Below are 14026 nucleotides of genomic sequence, written 5' to 3'. Positions count from 1 at the left end.
CCAATTCAAAGTATTAAGAAATATTATAATATTACACAAAATAACACTGATGACCGCCAGTAAAAGTTTATTTTCCCTAATCCTTTAAGCCATCCAACTCACAAACATACAGTAGATACATTAGTGTGCACATATATTGGTAAATCAATGGAATAAAACACTCAAATCTGATTCAGAATAATAATGCATTAATGGTGTGACTGTGTGCAACTCAACTCGAAGTATGTAAGTCTTCATTACAATAACAGGCTTAATGCATCCATTAGATAAATGACTTGCTGGAATTCACATCCCTTTGACGCTTAACAGCCTTTTACGCACCCCTAACAAATTAACTTAAACAGAAGATTAAAAACTGCTAATGTACAACAGTTAATGTAAATAGAGAGAGACACAATTTTTATACACTCAGCACATAACATCCTAACAAAGAGAGGAAAATAAATGTAAAAAGTACAAATAGAAAAAAAAATTGATTGAAAAGAAAAATGCAGTAAATTTCACTTGGTAAACATTGTCTTCAGTGGTAAATTTAAGAATTTTCTTCTTCACACTTCATACTCATCAGTCACAGTTCAAGTGGCACTACCTTCATGGTAGTAAAACTGGAATATTAATAATGGATACATATAGAAAAAAAAAACATTAAATAATTATGCAAAAGTGAAACACTAATATCAATAGCATGTCCTGTGTGGGCACAGAACATCAAATATTGATACTGTAAAAGGGAATTCTCTAGAGAAAAACAGTTCTTCATTCTGCTTTAATGTTTGATTAGGGGGTCACAGGTAAAGGCATTAAGAGTGTTAAAGGCATGTACAACCTTCATATATATAAACTTCATTTTTCTTCCCCCCGATCAAACAACAACCCTTAAATCACTTCTACAACTATAAGGGATCAGATTTTAACATACGTTCCACTTCAGTATAAGTTATACACATATAAGTCACTATTAAATCTCTGACTATCTGACTCTTTTTGATTATAAAATGATAAAGATCCCGTCTTAATGACGAGTATACGTAATATATAAGTCTGAAACCTGAAATGTTTAATGAGAAAAAGCCTTCGACATTCTCTCAAATCTTTTTATACACTTTTATATATCAGTACATAATAGAAAATGTAATCTACTAACCTAAGAATTGGCAATAAGTGTCAGTGTAAGAGCACACTGACAGTTACGCCGAAATGATCAGTGCTTTTCCATTCAGTCCATCCTTCGAGTCATGCTATCATGTAAAATAAAATTGCAACAAACTAAGTTTTTGCCAGTTTTAGTTGCTAAACATGGGGGATTTTGTTGAATTAAGTTTGACAAGCAAATAAATTGGTTCATGCACCGATTTGATCAAAGTACCAGGTATAAATAAATAATTTGCTGGTTTCATACTGTATCTCAGAATAAACGTACCACTTTCGGCATCGGAAACAGTCTTGCGTTGCACATTTTAGTCAAGCTGAAGTATAATTAAAGGAATAGATCACAAAGAATCATTTACACTCCCTCATGTCATTCTGAATCTGTATGACTTTCTTTCTTGTGCAGGAACACAAAAGGAGATACTTTGAAGAATGTTGGTAACCAAACAGTTTTGAATTACCATTGACTTCTCAAAATATCTTCTTTCATGTTCCAAAGAAGAAAGAAAGTCATACAGGTTTGAAACGTCATTAGTAAATGATTAAATCGTTTTCATTTTTTGGGGGAAATGCCTTTAATTTAACACAGGAGCCCAAATTCCTGGTTATATTACAGTATACTGGCCTTTAATAAATAACACCAATAAGTGAAATCATAATAAATACTGCACATAAATAATCTTAACAATCTTTGGTGGACTGTGTTGACTTTTTGTCACTTTACAGATCTCATTATTCTGAAAATATGGACATTAGTGAAATAAGAATAAGCACTTTTCCCAGAGTATGCTTTCTCTTGGAGGAACAAATGGGAGCGCCCACTTCCAAAACAACAGAGAAAGTACTAATAGAGATTAGACATATTAAAAAGGAACAAAATAAATACCACAATTACATTTTACAGGCATGCGGCTTCGCAATTCTCTTCTGGAATCAATCAAATTGTAAAAAGGCTCAAATGAACTGGATATTTAAAAACATTTGTGAATAAGACGTTTCGCAAATATTTCCTCATGTGAATCTTGCACTGCCCATACAGCATTATAAGGCCTGAGAGTCTTTAGCGTGTAATTAATGGATGACACAGCAAACGACACACATCAGCAGCACGCAATGATTATCCATGACCATCAGTGCAGTGCAACGTTTTCTTTCAGCTATGTGTGATTGTCTTAAGATCTGTAAAAAGCACATACTGGGCTGCCAGAGCCCTTCACTGTGCTTTATTTGAAAATACAGGAGTGCTCGTGAAGTCTAAAGACAAAAAAGAAACCTTTAATAACAGCAAAAAAACCAGAGGTGCACACGAGTCAGGGTGTTTCTTATGACAGCGTAGTGACATGACACATGAAGTGCCGCTTGAGTACAACTGAAGCCCCAGCAAGTCCAAGGAGTTTTCCCCTAAAAGCCAGTCCCAATCACTCTGTGGAGCTTAGATAGCGCTAGTTCAAAGCAGATTTGGTTATTTAAATTCCAGCATTCCGTGATCCTGGTGAAAGACTTATTTTTTTTTGGGAACTACCAGGATCTCATCTCCATCTTCAATGCTGTAGGAGTGCAAGGCCAGTGCGCTGTACTTCAACTCATCAGGGCCGAAGGCAGTGCCCTTATCGATGTAGTAAAGGCGCATTTTGCTGGTGGGGAGCTGCACCACAGGCTTCAGCTGCTTCTTCAGGTCTGCGACAGTCTGGTCCAAACGGATGTTCACCTGCTCCACTTTGTCTTCATACCGCACCTCCACCTTGGCGTGGCAACGCGGTCGCAGGTCGATCTCAGCCAGAGGAGCCAGTTTCCCATATTTGGTCACTAAACAGTGATATCTTCAAAACAAAATGCAAATAAAATAATCTGTTTTCAGCTTTCCACTTTTTTGGTCAAGCCAAAATAATACCCATTTCAGCTTTTATTTGAGTATAATTATATCTGAAAATAAAGAGCAGTCGAATAAAATGCCTCCAGTGTTAATTTGAACCTAAAATATTATAGTAATGTACCAAATGAGAGGGTTTCCTGTATAGTTTGTATATATTATAGCATTATTTGGGAGAGCATTCTTTTTTTCCTTAAGAAAATCAAACTAACGGTATCGACAGATATCATTCTGAATAATAGGCTATTGTTATCGGCTGACAAATTTAGTATTGGTGCATTTTCTTTACTAAAAACCCTCAAACTTAAACCTTGCACCAACCCTAGTACCCTACCCTAATTAAAATGTACTGTAAGTACTGAGTTTCAGAATAAAAATACTTTAAAAACTGAGGAAAAACAAACAGGATGACTTACAGAGTCTGCTGATCAATGTAGTACAATCTGTATGCCTTATCACTAGGTGGCAATAGTGAAGGAAAGTGAAGTAGAAGATCGGTACTGACATCAGCGATTCTAGAGGGACGTGCTAATTGGCTGTTTTTATTGTAGGGGGTGTAACTTGTTGTAGAGGGCGAAATTTGTCGGTTTGTAGTACTGCGAGACGCAGTCAGACACACTTGCAATGGTTTGTTTCGCCATTTTTGACTGAGCTGTGATATTAGACACGATGACACTGAGACACATCAATGCCTCGTGACCAGCACAGTGAATTAATCACTCCCAGACCCTACCCTCTCACATACAGGCCAACACTGGTGGACTCGCTCCCTACTCGGTTTTCAAAATGAATTAAAAAACATCTAAATTTGCAGGTCGCAATGAAAATTTGCAGGATGCACCTTATCAAAAAAAAAATGGGACACAAAATCGCAAAATGAGACCATCTGGTTGCAGTCTGGAGCCCTGATATTAGAATGATGGATGATACTGAAGGATCATGTGACACTGAAAACTGGAGTAATGGCTGCTGAAAATTCAGCTTTGCCATCACAAATGCATTTATAATCAAATAAATCCAGCCTTGGTGAACATGAGACGTTTTTTTCTAAAGCATTCATCATACTAACCTTAAACTTTTGATCAGAAGTGTACATTAAGATACTTTTAAAAATGAGGGGAAAAGAAACCTACTTGACTAGGTTAGTAGGTCAGCCATCCTGACCCATCCATACTAGCATTCATGTCTGAAATGTACCTGTGAGGCAGCTCCTCCTCTGAATAATCCAAGTGATAACGGATGAAGAATCTCTCAGCGTCCTCTCTCTCGCCATCCGTCACAACACTCCCGTTTAGGTTGGTCACTGACGGCAGCCTGCGGACGAGTGCAATGAGATCATCTCATCAACATTTCTAGAGCATAACTATCAGTTTCTAGTGTAATAATGAAGCTAAAGAGATCATTCACCCAAAAATGGTAATTCTGTCATTATTTACTCTATCATCATGACGTTCCAGACTGGTATGAAGTTCTTTCTTCTGTGGAACATAAGATAAAATATTTTGGGTAATATTTCTGTTTTCATTTCTTTTTTTCGTCAATACAATGGAAGTCAATTGTCATTGAAATGTTTGGTTACCAACATTCTTCAAAATCTATTTTATTTTGTGTTCCACAGAAGAAACAAAGTCATACAGGTTTGGAATGGCATGAGGGTAAATAAATGGCAAAATGTACATTTTTGGACGAACTAACCCTGTTATACACTGGACTTACTGGGCTATAATTAGACTGCGACGCTCCATGCTCGTGTAAGCCTGCAGTAGAGGAATGCCTTGCAACCTCACCTCCTCCAGTTTGGGCAGAAAGTTTAGCTTCTCAATGTCCTCCCATTGCTTAAGTCCTGACTCACACAAAATTATAAGAAAAACTAGTTTTCATGGAGTTTATGTAATTACACTGTAATACAATTGTAATAATGCTAAATTAAGCAATTAATCACATGGTATGATCATTTAGACCCTTCCAGCATAAGTTAAGACATTTTCCAACACTGTCACAAACAAAATGATACCAGAGTTGTGCAGATTGATGCTTCGTAGGTTAGGGAAGAGCCGCTGAAGGATTTCTCCCGAGTCATGAATGGAGCTCAGGTTGTTGTTGGCCATGACCAAAGTGTCCAGTGCAGGGAACATGGAGCCAAATTTTCGTACTTCATTCCACTCATGGAGGCTGTTGTCTGTGATGTGGAGCAGACGCAGTGTGGGGCAGGGCACGGCAGCCGGTGTCACAGTGGTGTACTCGTTAAGGCACAGGAACAGCTCCTCAAGCCTGGACAAAACCAATCGATATTGGTGGAGAGCTCTCATACCAGAGATGCCTTCATTAAATATCATGGATCAGATGATATTTTGGGATAAGCAGTCTTGTTTTTCCCTAAATGTTAAATGATGACATTTCATTAGGTCAGGTGTGAAACATATGAAGCAAAGAACCAGCGAAATGGACCATGGCCATGAACTTTAAAGGGATCATATGATGATTTTTAATGTTTTCCTTTTCCTCTAGTGTGTAATATATCTGTTTGTGCATGTATATTATCTGCAAAGTTACAAAGCTTATAGTCTTCCACAAAGCGATTTATTCTAACAGAGAACGCTGATCCAGACCTGCCTAAAATACCTCGATCCAGATATAACTTCCTCAAACGTCCACGTCACAAAGTAAAATATTAGCATAATGCCAGCCAAAGACATAAGCAAAGAAAGAAGGCGAAGTTTCAATGAATTGAAGTGTTGTTGGCATGTCGCGGAAACACTGTGTTTGGATGAGAAAGCAAAACCGCATTTGCTTTCAGAAGTTAATCAGAGGTTAGACCTATTTGTTCCTGAGCAGTACAACCCAAATGTTTGCTTGTGCATTCCACATTTTTACAGTGGACAGCTTCCTGAACCTATGAAAGTACGCAGGCTATAAACAAAGACTTACTTACCACTGAGAACCTGCTCAAGTTGTGCTTGCAAAGTTGGTTCCGATCGATCAACTTGATTATTTGCATTTTCAGTACCTGACTCGGGCCCGAACTGATATGGTAAAACTGACGACATTATTATTAACTGTGTTTACAAATGCTTTAGAAGTCTTGGAATCTGAAGCTTGCAATTATGGTAAGGGGTGTTACATTTCCACATGCTTGAATGTGTGGCCAATCGCAACACACAGGGTCAGCTGGCCATTCAAAGTACTCTGAGCTTTGCAGAAGGAGGTGCTTTATAGAAATCAGGACGTTTGAGTTAGACTGGGAATAGAGGAGCTGCAATAATGTACAGTATGGGGAAATATATATATATATTTTAAAGGAACACTCCACCGTTTTTTGAAATTTTATTCACCGTCTTTCCTACATTTATATAGGTGGGCAAATGCATTTTTGTCTCAGTGCATGCATTGTTTTAGTTTGGCAGTGTCGCCACTAGCTTAGCTTAGCATAATGAATGGAATCCTTTGTTGCCAGCTAGCATGTCCTGAGTAAAAGTGATCAATAAAAAATAAAAACCTAATTACTTCTTGTGGCCTGCGTATTCACAACGAGTACAAATAGCGATGCAGATTAAGACTAGGCGATTTCCTAGGCAGATATTGACTTGGGACTATATTAGGGTGAAGCATAGGCGAAGCACTGCTACTTGGGCGCAGAGATATCACGCAGCACCTGAAATCCCACAACTCACCTATCTAAGCTAGGCTAGCGGCGACCCTACCAAACTAAAACAATGCATGCACTGAGACAAAAATGCATTTGCCCCCTTATCTAAATGTAGGAAAGATGGTGAATAAGCCCTATTTCAAAAAACGGTGGAGTGTTCCTTTAAAGCATATTAACCTATTCGATTATACCCAGTAATCAAAATATGTAAGTTTATATGAACCCTGCTATATACCACATTCACCTTCACTATCTTTTATAAAGGGTGCCAGTCTATTTTCTTTTGAATAATGCAGAAACATTAGGAGTTCAAAGAGACTCACTCAGGCATTTCTCGTGTGAAAGTGTGCACCGTGTCCCAGGACACTTGGGTATTGTTAAGAACGAAGCGGCGGATGCCAGAAAGGGCCTTAGCGCAGCCTGGATCTAAGACTGCATCATTCAGCTGATTAGAGCTGAGGTTCAAGAAGGCCAGGTTCGGGATGTTAGAAACAATCTTGCGGATCTGGAACAGATTAAAGGGTTAAAACAAGAGTTGAAAACATTTAACCATTCTCATTTCATTTTTAAACCTGTTATGCTATGTGTTTTTTTTTCAGTGGACACAACAGTTAAAATATCTTTATTCAGCTCTTGCTATACAATGGTAGGTCAAAATATATATATACACAACACTTCAAATGTTTGGAGCCAGTTAGATATAAAAATAAAAAAAATGTAGCACAACTTCCACAAAGATATTATGCAGCAAAATCTTATTATCCCATCTTATTATCAGGATTATTCCACTTATACCATGGTCATTTGCCAGCATTGACAAGCTGTTATCAATGTTTGCAGTGCAATATTTGACAGGAAGGGCAAAAATGACAGTTATTTTCGGCAGGTACGATTCGTTAGATCTAGGATTCTGCACGCTTTGAATTAGACAGGCATAAAGTAGTGCATAAGATTACATTTATTTCAATGAATGAAGTATAGCAATTCAGACAGACGATGGTATAAAGAACAATGTGAGGGTGAGTAAATTATGAATGTTTATTGTTGGGTGAACTATCCCTATAAATCTTTTAAAACAAAATTGGCCATTTTAATCTATATTTATTATACAACGAGGAAACAAATCGGAAACAACGAGATCCCCAGATGAACTGACTTACCTCATACCAGTCTTGGAGCTTGTTGTGGGACAGATCAAGTTCAACAACATGAGCACAGAAGGCAGCAATCTCTCCCTCCTCTCCTGCATGACTGATTCCACTGCCATTCAAAACCAGAACACTGGGCAAGTTCAGACGGTCTGAAGACAGATTGACCACGCAATTAATGAACTATGAAACACAGCAAGGTCAGATACAGCTGCCAAAGTAAACACTAAAATCACCTAGGAAGGAACCTTACATAACTTTTTAATTAACCCAAGCCTCACCTTTCATAGGTGATCCCTGCGGCCCAGATGGCACAACCACGACTCCCATGCCTGGACCCCGACGGCATGGAAAGTTCTCCGGGCTGTACTTCTCACTGATCGCCTGCATAAAGGAGCGGCCTTCCATCTCAGAAGCTTCCATTGCACTGTCCCACGCCACACACCTTATGCAGCTGTGGATACACAATTACCTAAATGTTTGATCTAAAGATAAAGTGTGTATTGTTTTCCCAATTCTAAATAGTTCCTAGTTCAATGTGCAGAGATAGGTAATCCATTTGTAGGTTGATTTCATAAAACGATAGTTTCAAAATGCCAATTGAGGAGTCCTACATGTCAACTTCTATCTCAACCAATGGCGTGAGTTTTAGGCGGAACTACCCGTTTGTTCAGATGACCCTGAACTAACCTTGCATTGTAATGAAATGTTCAAATTATCTGATATTTGAAGAGACTAATAGACCTTGCCATATAGCCATGAGAATCTACAAGGTAGATATACTACCTTGACTATATGTCATTATTTCCTGTTTTGATTTTTGTTATTATTAAATATACCACATATAGCAGGGATATAAATCTGTCAACTCATATGATTGTCATATGGTGCAACAAACATATATTAACAACACTGGTATAGATTTTTTATTTGAGTTAGCCTATGTGCTTTTGTTATTTTTATTTATTTATATATTTTTTATATAGCTTTAACAATTTCAGAGCTTATTTATTTCAGTTGGTTGCAACATTTATCATTTTTAAGTTCAAGTAAAATATCAAATATTTTTATTTCAGCTTTATTTCAATTTAGTTTCAGATAAAAATAACAACACCGTCAAACTACTTAATGTTTTCTTTTCATCCTGTCCTGACATTTATGGGTGTTATGCCTTGACCCAAGTGTCAGACAACTTCAAGCGGTTCAGTTAAACATATAGTCAGAAACTGCAGTCCTCTGGGTTAAAAAATCCATTTTTATACAGAGCTGGCCTAGATTTAACCATCTGCTGGCTAAATAAATCATGTTCTTTCCTGACATGAAACCAGCAGCTTTAGTGAGCACGGCAATACTGTCTTATAACATCAAATATGTTAATCCACTGATGACTAAACATGTCTGGTGAATATGTTTTTACTAAATTAACCAGTTTAAATATGAGAAGCCTGAGTTTTTAAGGGGTCTCACCTGCTATGCGATTTATCCTCACAGGTTCACAGTCCACAGTTACAGCAGTGCCATAAAATAATGTTTACTTTTACTACAAAACGTTATTCATCCATTGAGTGTCAAGGTTCAGTGGATAAACGTGGCTGCACACCAGCAGAGAGACTGCTCAGCGTCCTCCACACTTTTCAGAGATAACAGCACTCTGTAGAAAGAAGACACCAGGTCAGCAAGAAGGACAAACAACCGATTCACCTTCAGTTGTAACTACACTAATCTGACTCAGTCAGCCAGAGTTTCTGTTTAAGTCAACACACTCAATATGCATCTGAAAAAACGTACTACAGTTACAACTCAGCAGGTTTACAGGCTCTTAAGGAAAATACATGACAAAGAGACCAAAACCGTGCAAGCATTCTTTAGACAGCTGTGTATATAATGATGCTAAAAGAACAATACCTGACTTGTGAAACAAAAAGTTGCCAAGACAATACAGTGCCAGAAGCAGTTTCCTTAAAGTCTAGCATCTGAGTGTCAAATTACAGAAAAAGAGCTGTTTTTTTTATGGGACTTAGGCCTAACTCTTATTTTACAGCATGTTGCACATTTAAAACAGATGCAATAAAACCTATAATAATGTCCAAATGGTGTCAAGTATGGAGCATAGTTATAGATCAGAAGTTCTGAAATATGGCTGAAATTAAAGAATAAAATCGTTGATAAAATGAGTTATGAATAACATGATTAGATAGGCTATGTATTAAATTATGTAGGCATCAGCAATAAATTATTTTCATTTGTAATGTACAGAATGACTCTACCTTAATTGTAATATATACATGGAAAATATAACTGTGCAATGCAATTCTTGCCTTAGAAAATTAACATATTTTATCCATGAAAACAACACATTCTAGTTTACTAGTTCACTTTACTAGTTTCTGTTTTCTTTTTGCATAAATGCACAAATTGGTCATGCAATTTCTATCAAAACATGCAGTAAGAATTTTGTAAGGCTCTTTGTGTTACTGACTGACACGTAGTATTATCTATATATACATAAACACACATGGGAACCACCAAACAACTACTAATATTGCACTTCAATCTACCCAACACAGTCCAAAATCACATAAATGTGTCTATCTTGCATTCATACATTTTCAAACCATCACATGACAATACCGCAATGGCAAAGTTATAAAGATAAAATCCTTCATCTGTGACTTTATAGGAGCACAGGTCATTTGATAATTGATAATGATCAAAGATGAATCTAACTTAAGCTTCTGCTTGACAATAACGTTACATATATATATATATATATATATCAAAGCTGATAGCACCACTCCCCAAAACAGACCACTAAATGTTAAATGACTCGAAATGAGAATGTCAACACCAGTGAATGACCCATGGAATGACCATACTTCTGCTAATATGTAACGTTAGCTAGCTTGAACCGAAAACAACTCCATCATCATCACAAAGTGTCTTACATTGAATGAGCAGCTCCTCGAAGAGATTTGGGGAAAGGCGCTGTAATTCACACCGACTCCTAACGGTCAGTTCATCCACGTCATTTCACTTGAAATCCCGCACTTTGAACGCCAGGCTGTTATAAGTCTCTCTTGTTATTGTTGATAAATCTGTCACGCTGACCCTATTGTCACGGAAGTGACGTCACTCCAGCTGGGCGCTCGTGACTGGACCGTTCAGTTGTGTACCAATACTTGAGCGCCCTCTCTCGCGGATCAGAGAACAGCGGACAATACTTACCGCAATTTGCTACATTCAATTTGTAAATGTATAGATTGAGTAGTGTTCATGTGTTATTTTATAATATGTAGAAAAGGGTAAATTAATGATGCAAATAAGATGAGTATTGTCCGCTGTTCTCTGATCCGCGAGAGAGGGCGCTCAAGTATTGGTACACAACTGAACGGTCCAGTCACGAGCGCCCAGCTGGAGTCCACCACAACAGCTGTGCAGCAAATGCACAGACATCAAGAATCAGAAAAGTGCTGTAATAGCTCGGTTTGAAATTACAATAATTAAAATAAACTACAACTTAATATTGAAATAGTTGTTGTTATTCATTTCTGTAGTATACTCACTCAAAGCCTTTGATGACAGAGGAGCTCCAGTAAGGACACGTAAGTTACGTCTCTAAAGTGGATTTACATAACCATAAACATCTTAAAGACGCTTATTTTAAACGTATATTTACATCTGACAGGAACATCTTTTATAAGTATTGCAGAAGAGCACATCACAACATGAAATATACATCTGAGTGGTATGTGTGCTATTATGTAGAGCAAATCTATAAATTAACTAAACATAAGTTATCTATTTTATTTGTCCATTAGTACTGTTGATAAATTGAGGAACATGTATGTTGGATAAAAAGTTAAAACAACCTCAACATGTAAATGTAGTGTTGAGCTCATAAATCACAGAGGTTATGGGAGTCTTGTCTGGATGTTACAGGGACAGATGAACAGATGTGTGTATCCAGTGGAGAGTGGCTCATGAAGCTGATGCTGTCATCAAAGGCTTTGAGTGAGTATACTACAGAAATGAATAACAACAACTATTTCAATATTAAGTTGTAGTTTATTTTAATTATTGTAATTTCAAACCGAGCTATTACAGCACTTTTCTGATTCTTGATGTCTGTGCATTTGCTGCACAGCTGTTGTGGTGGAGCAGGACCTGCAAGGAAAGATGATGGCGGCATTTGTGGAAAAAAAGCGTTCTTGTCTTCTAAATAATACTGAAATCAAATTACATTGTGCTGTTAAAATGACTGCTTTTGTGTTATGTTTGTGCATTTTTGTAGGATCTGAAATGTCAGCAGACTGGTGTGAGCACTGAGGATGAGGAGCACAGAGCTGAATCCTGGAGATGGTGCCATGTACGAGTCCCTCCATCACTCCACCGGCCCTTATTGCCTCAGATTGTGAAGCACAACACATCACGCAACAACCTCCGGCACGGCTCACCTCTGGCGGTGAACCTTCTGATTCATCAGAATAAAGCCGCAGAACGGGAACCGCTGTGTTGAGATGGCAGTAGATGTGGTTCAGTGCCTGTAGCCTACATACATGATTGTAGTTTGAATAAAGCTTTGTTTCATGTGTTGACTTGTACCGGTATATGCATTTGTTTATTGTGTGATGGTGACTTTCATTCATTCATTTACTCATTTATTAATATTTATCATTGTTGTCAGTAAATAAAATATAATTATTTAATTAATTAATGCTTTAATTAATTGTTTGAATGAAAATATTGATATGTTCACAATATACACATCTGTGTATTCATGCATAGCTATGTCATACATTACATTTTATTTGTTTTATTGAATTATATCATTTTCAGTAAAAAGTAATATAATTAAGTATTGGTCAGTATTTGTCGTTGTTATTATTGTATGGTTTGGGGTGGGATAGCAATGCAATTCATTCTGGGGTAATATTGATTTTTAATATTAATGATACGTATAAAATCAACAGTTTTCTCCAAAGGCTAATCTTCACACAGCTGCCCAACGTCAAACCGTTCTGTAGGGCTGTCAAGTTACTGATGTTATGAGGTGTATATATATATATATATATATATATATATATATAAATATATATATATATATATATATATATATATATATATATATATATATATATATATATATATATATTATGGGTTTGCATACATGATATGAGATTTTATACACAGGAAAAAGGTTGAATATCGTAATATATATTTTCTTAAATAATTAATTATAATACATTTAAAAAAAATTTTTTTTTGTTATTTATAAGTCTGAGGGATGAAACGACAGAAAAAGAGGAAAACAGCAGTAAGCCTCCTTTGCTTGTGGATGAAAATGTTTGGATATAAAATAAAGAAATTAACAACATATTCAAGAGATGACAATTTGGGGATTTCGTAATAAAAAATAAATAATATCGTTACGGATAAAACGGTGGGTCACATAAGTAGGGTTAAATATAAGAACTTAAATCAAGCCTAAATGTATTCTCAAAATAAATGGGCAGCAGTTTCTTTAAAAAGACCATAAAATGAGCAAGTTTAATCAATATCAAGCTATTAATAGGGATGGCTGACGCGAAACACTCGTTCCGAAGCTTTGCGGGATCCCGAAGCGCAGATGTTTCGAAACACTGATCCGAAGCGTGATTCAAAACACCCATGTCACGTGACTATGGCCAAACGAAGCCTCGAAGTGTTTCACAAGTGTTTCATCAGGTGTGATCCGCCGAATCAGCGTTTGATTGACACGGTCACACAATCGCACATCTGTATAAAAGTGAAATCAACGCATCTTGACCTCGTGGGTTTTTGTGAGAGGAGTTTGATTTTGAGATAGCGGATTTTTGGTGATATAGTGACATAGTGCGATTTGATTAGTTATAGGCTATTTAGGCTTACATTTAAATTTACACAACACATTGACTGATAGGGTAGACAGAGTATAGCCTACATATAGTGACACATTAATAGATATATTTATATCTATGTATGTAGACAGCTAGATTCATAGATCGATAGATAGATAAATGCATAGATAGATTATATCTAGATACATATTTGCACTCCAGATGTGGAGGTTATGAGAGTTTTGCATACCAGCAACAAGTGTCCCTTGTGAGAGGATTTTTTCAAAGGCTGGAGAAATTATCTGTAAAAAAAAGTAGGAGGCTAAGTCCTTCCACAGCAGAGAGATTAATATTTTTG

At 36.8% G+C, this 14026-nt stretch overlaps 1 protein-coding gene across 1 annotated transcript; it reads right to left on the bottom strand.

The window, feature by feature from the left end:
* Window positions 1-1774: 1774 nt before the first annotated feature.
* On the bottom strand, window positions 1775-10967 carry tbcela (tubulin folding cofactor E-like a). The gene is made up of 9 exons (XM_079611607.1): window positions 10759-10967; window positions 9281-9464; window positions 8095-8267; window positions 7826-7965; window positions 6989-7170; window positions 5034-5290; window positions 4736-4862; window positions 4217-4333; window positions 1775-2969 (listed from the first exon to the last, which is right to left on the bottom strand). The coding sequence occupies exons 3-9, from the start codon at window positions 8234-8236 to the stop codon at window positions 2651-2653; spliced, it is 1284 nt and encodes a 427-aa protein (XP_079467733.1). The 5' UTR covers window positions 8237-8267; window positions 9281-9464; window positions 10759-10967; the 3' UTR covers window positions 1775-2650.
* Between the last annotated feature and the right edge of the window lie 3059 nt (window positions 10968-14026).

The sequence above is a fragment of the Phoxinus phoxinus genome (assembly GCF_949152265.1).
Source record: "Phoxinus phoxinus genome assembly, chromosome: 4".
Taxonomy (NCBI): domain Eukaryota; kingdom Metazoa; phylum Chordata; class Actinopteri; order Cypriniformes; family Leuciscidae; genus Phoxinus; species Phoxinus phoxinus.
The sequence above is the reverse complement of the archived record's forward strand: the minus strand, read 5'-3'. Positions and strand labels throughout refer to the sequence as shown.

Bases quoted from the DNA above. Each gene is read 5' to 3' on its own strand.
- tbcela (XM_079611607.1), bottom strand. From the start codon at position 8,236: ATGGAAGCTTCTGAGATGGAAGGCCGCTCCTTTATGCAGGCGATCAGT. The intron at 7,966-8,094 runs GTGAGGCTTGGG...ATCTGTCTTCAG, and splicing joins GCAGGGATCACCTATGAAAG to ACCGTCTGAACTTGCCCAGT. The intron at 5,291-6,988 runs GTGAGTCTCTTT...GGTTTTGTCCAG, and splicing joins TTCACACGAGAAATGCCTGA to GCTTGAGGAGCTGTTCCTGT.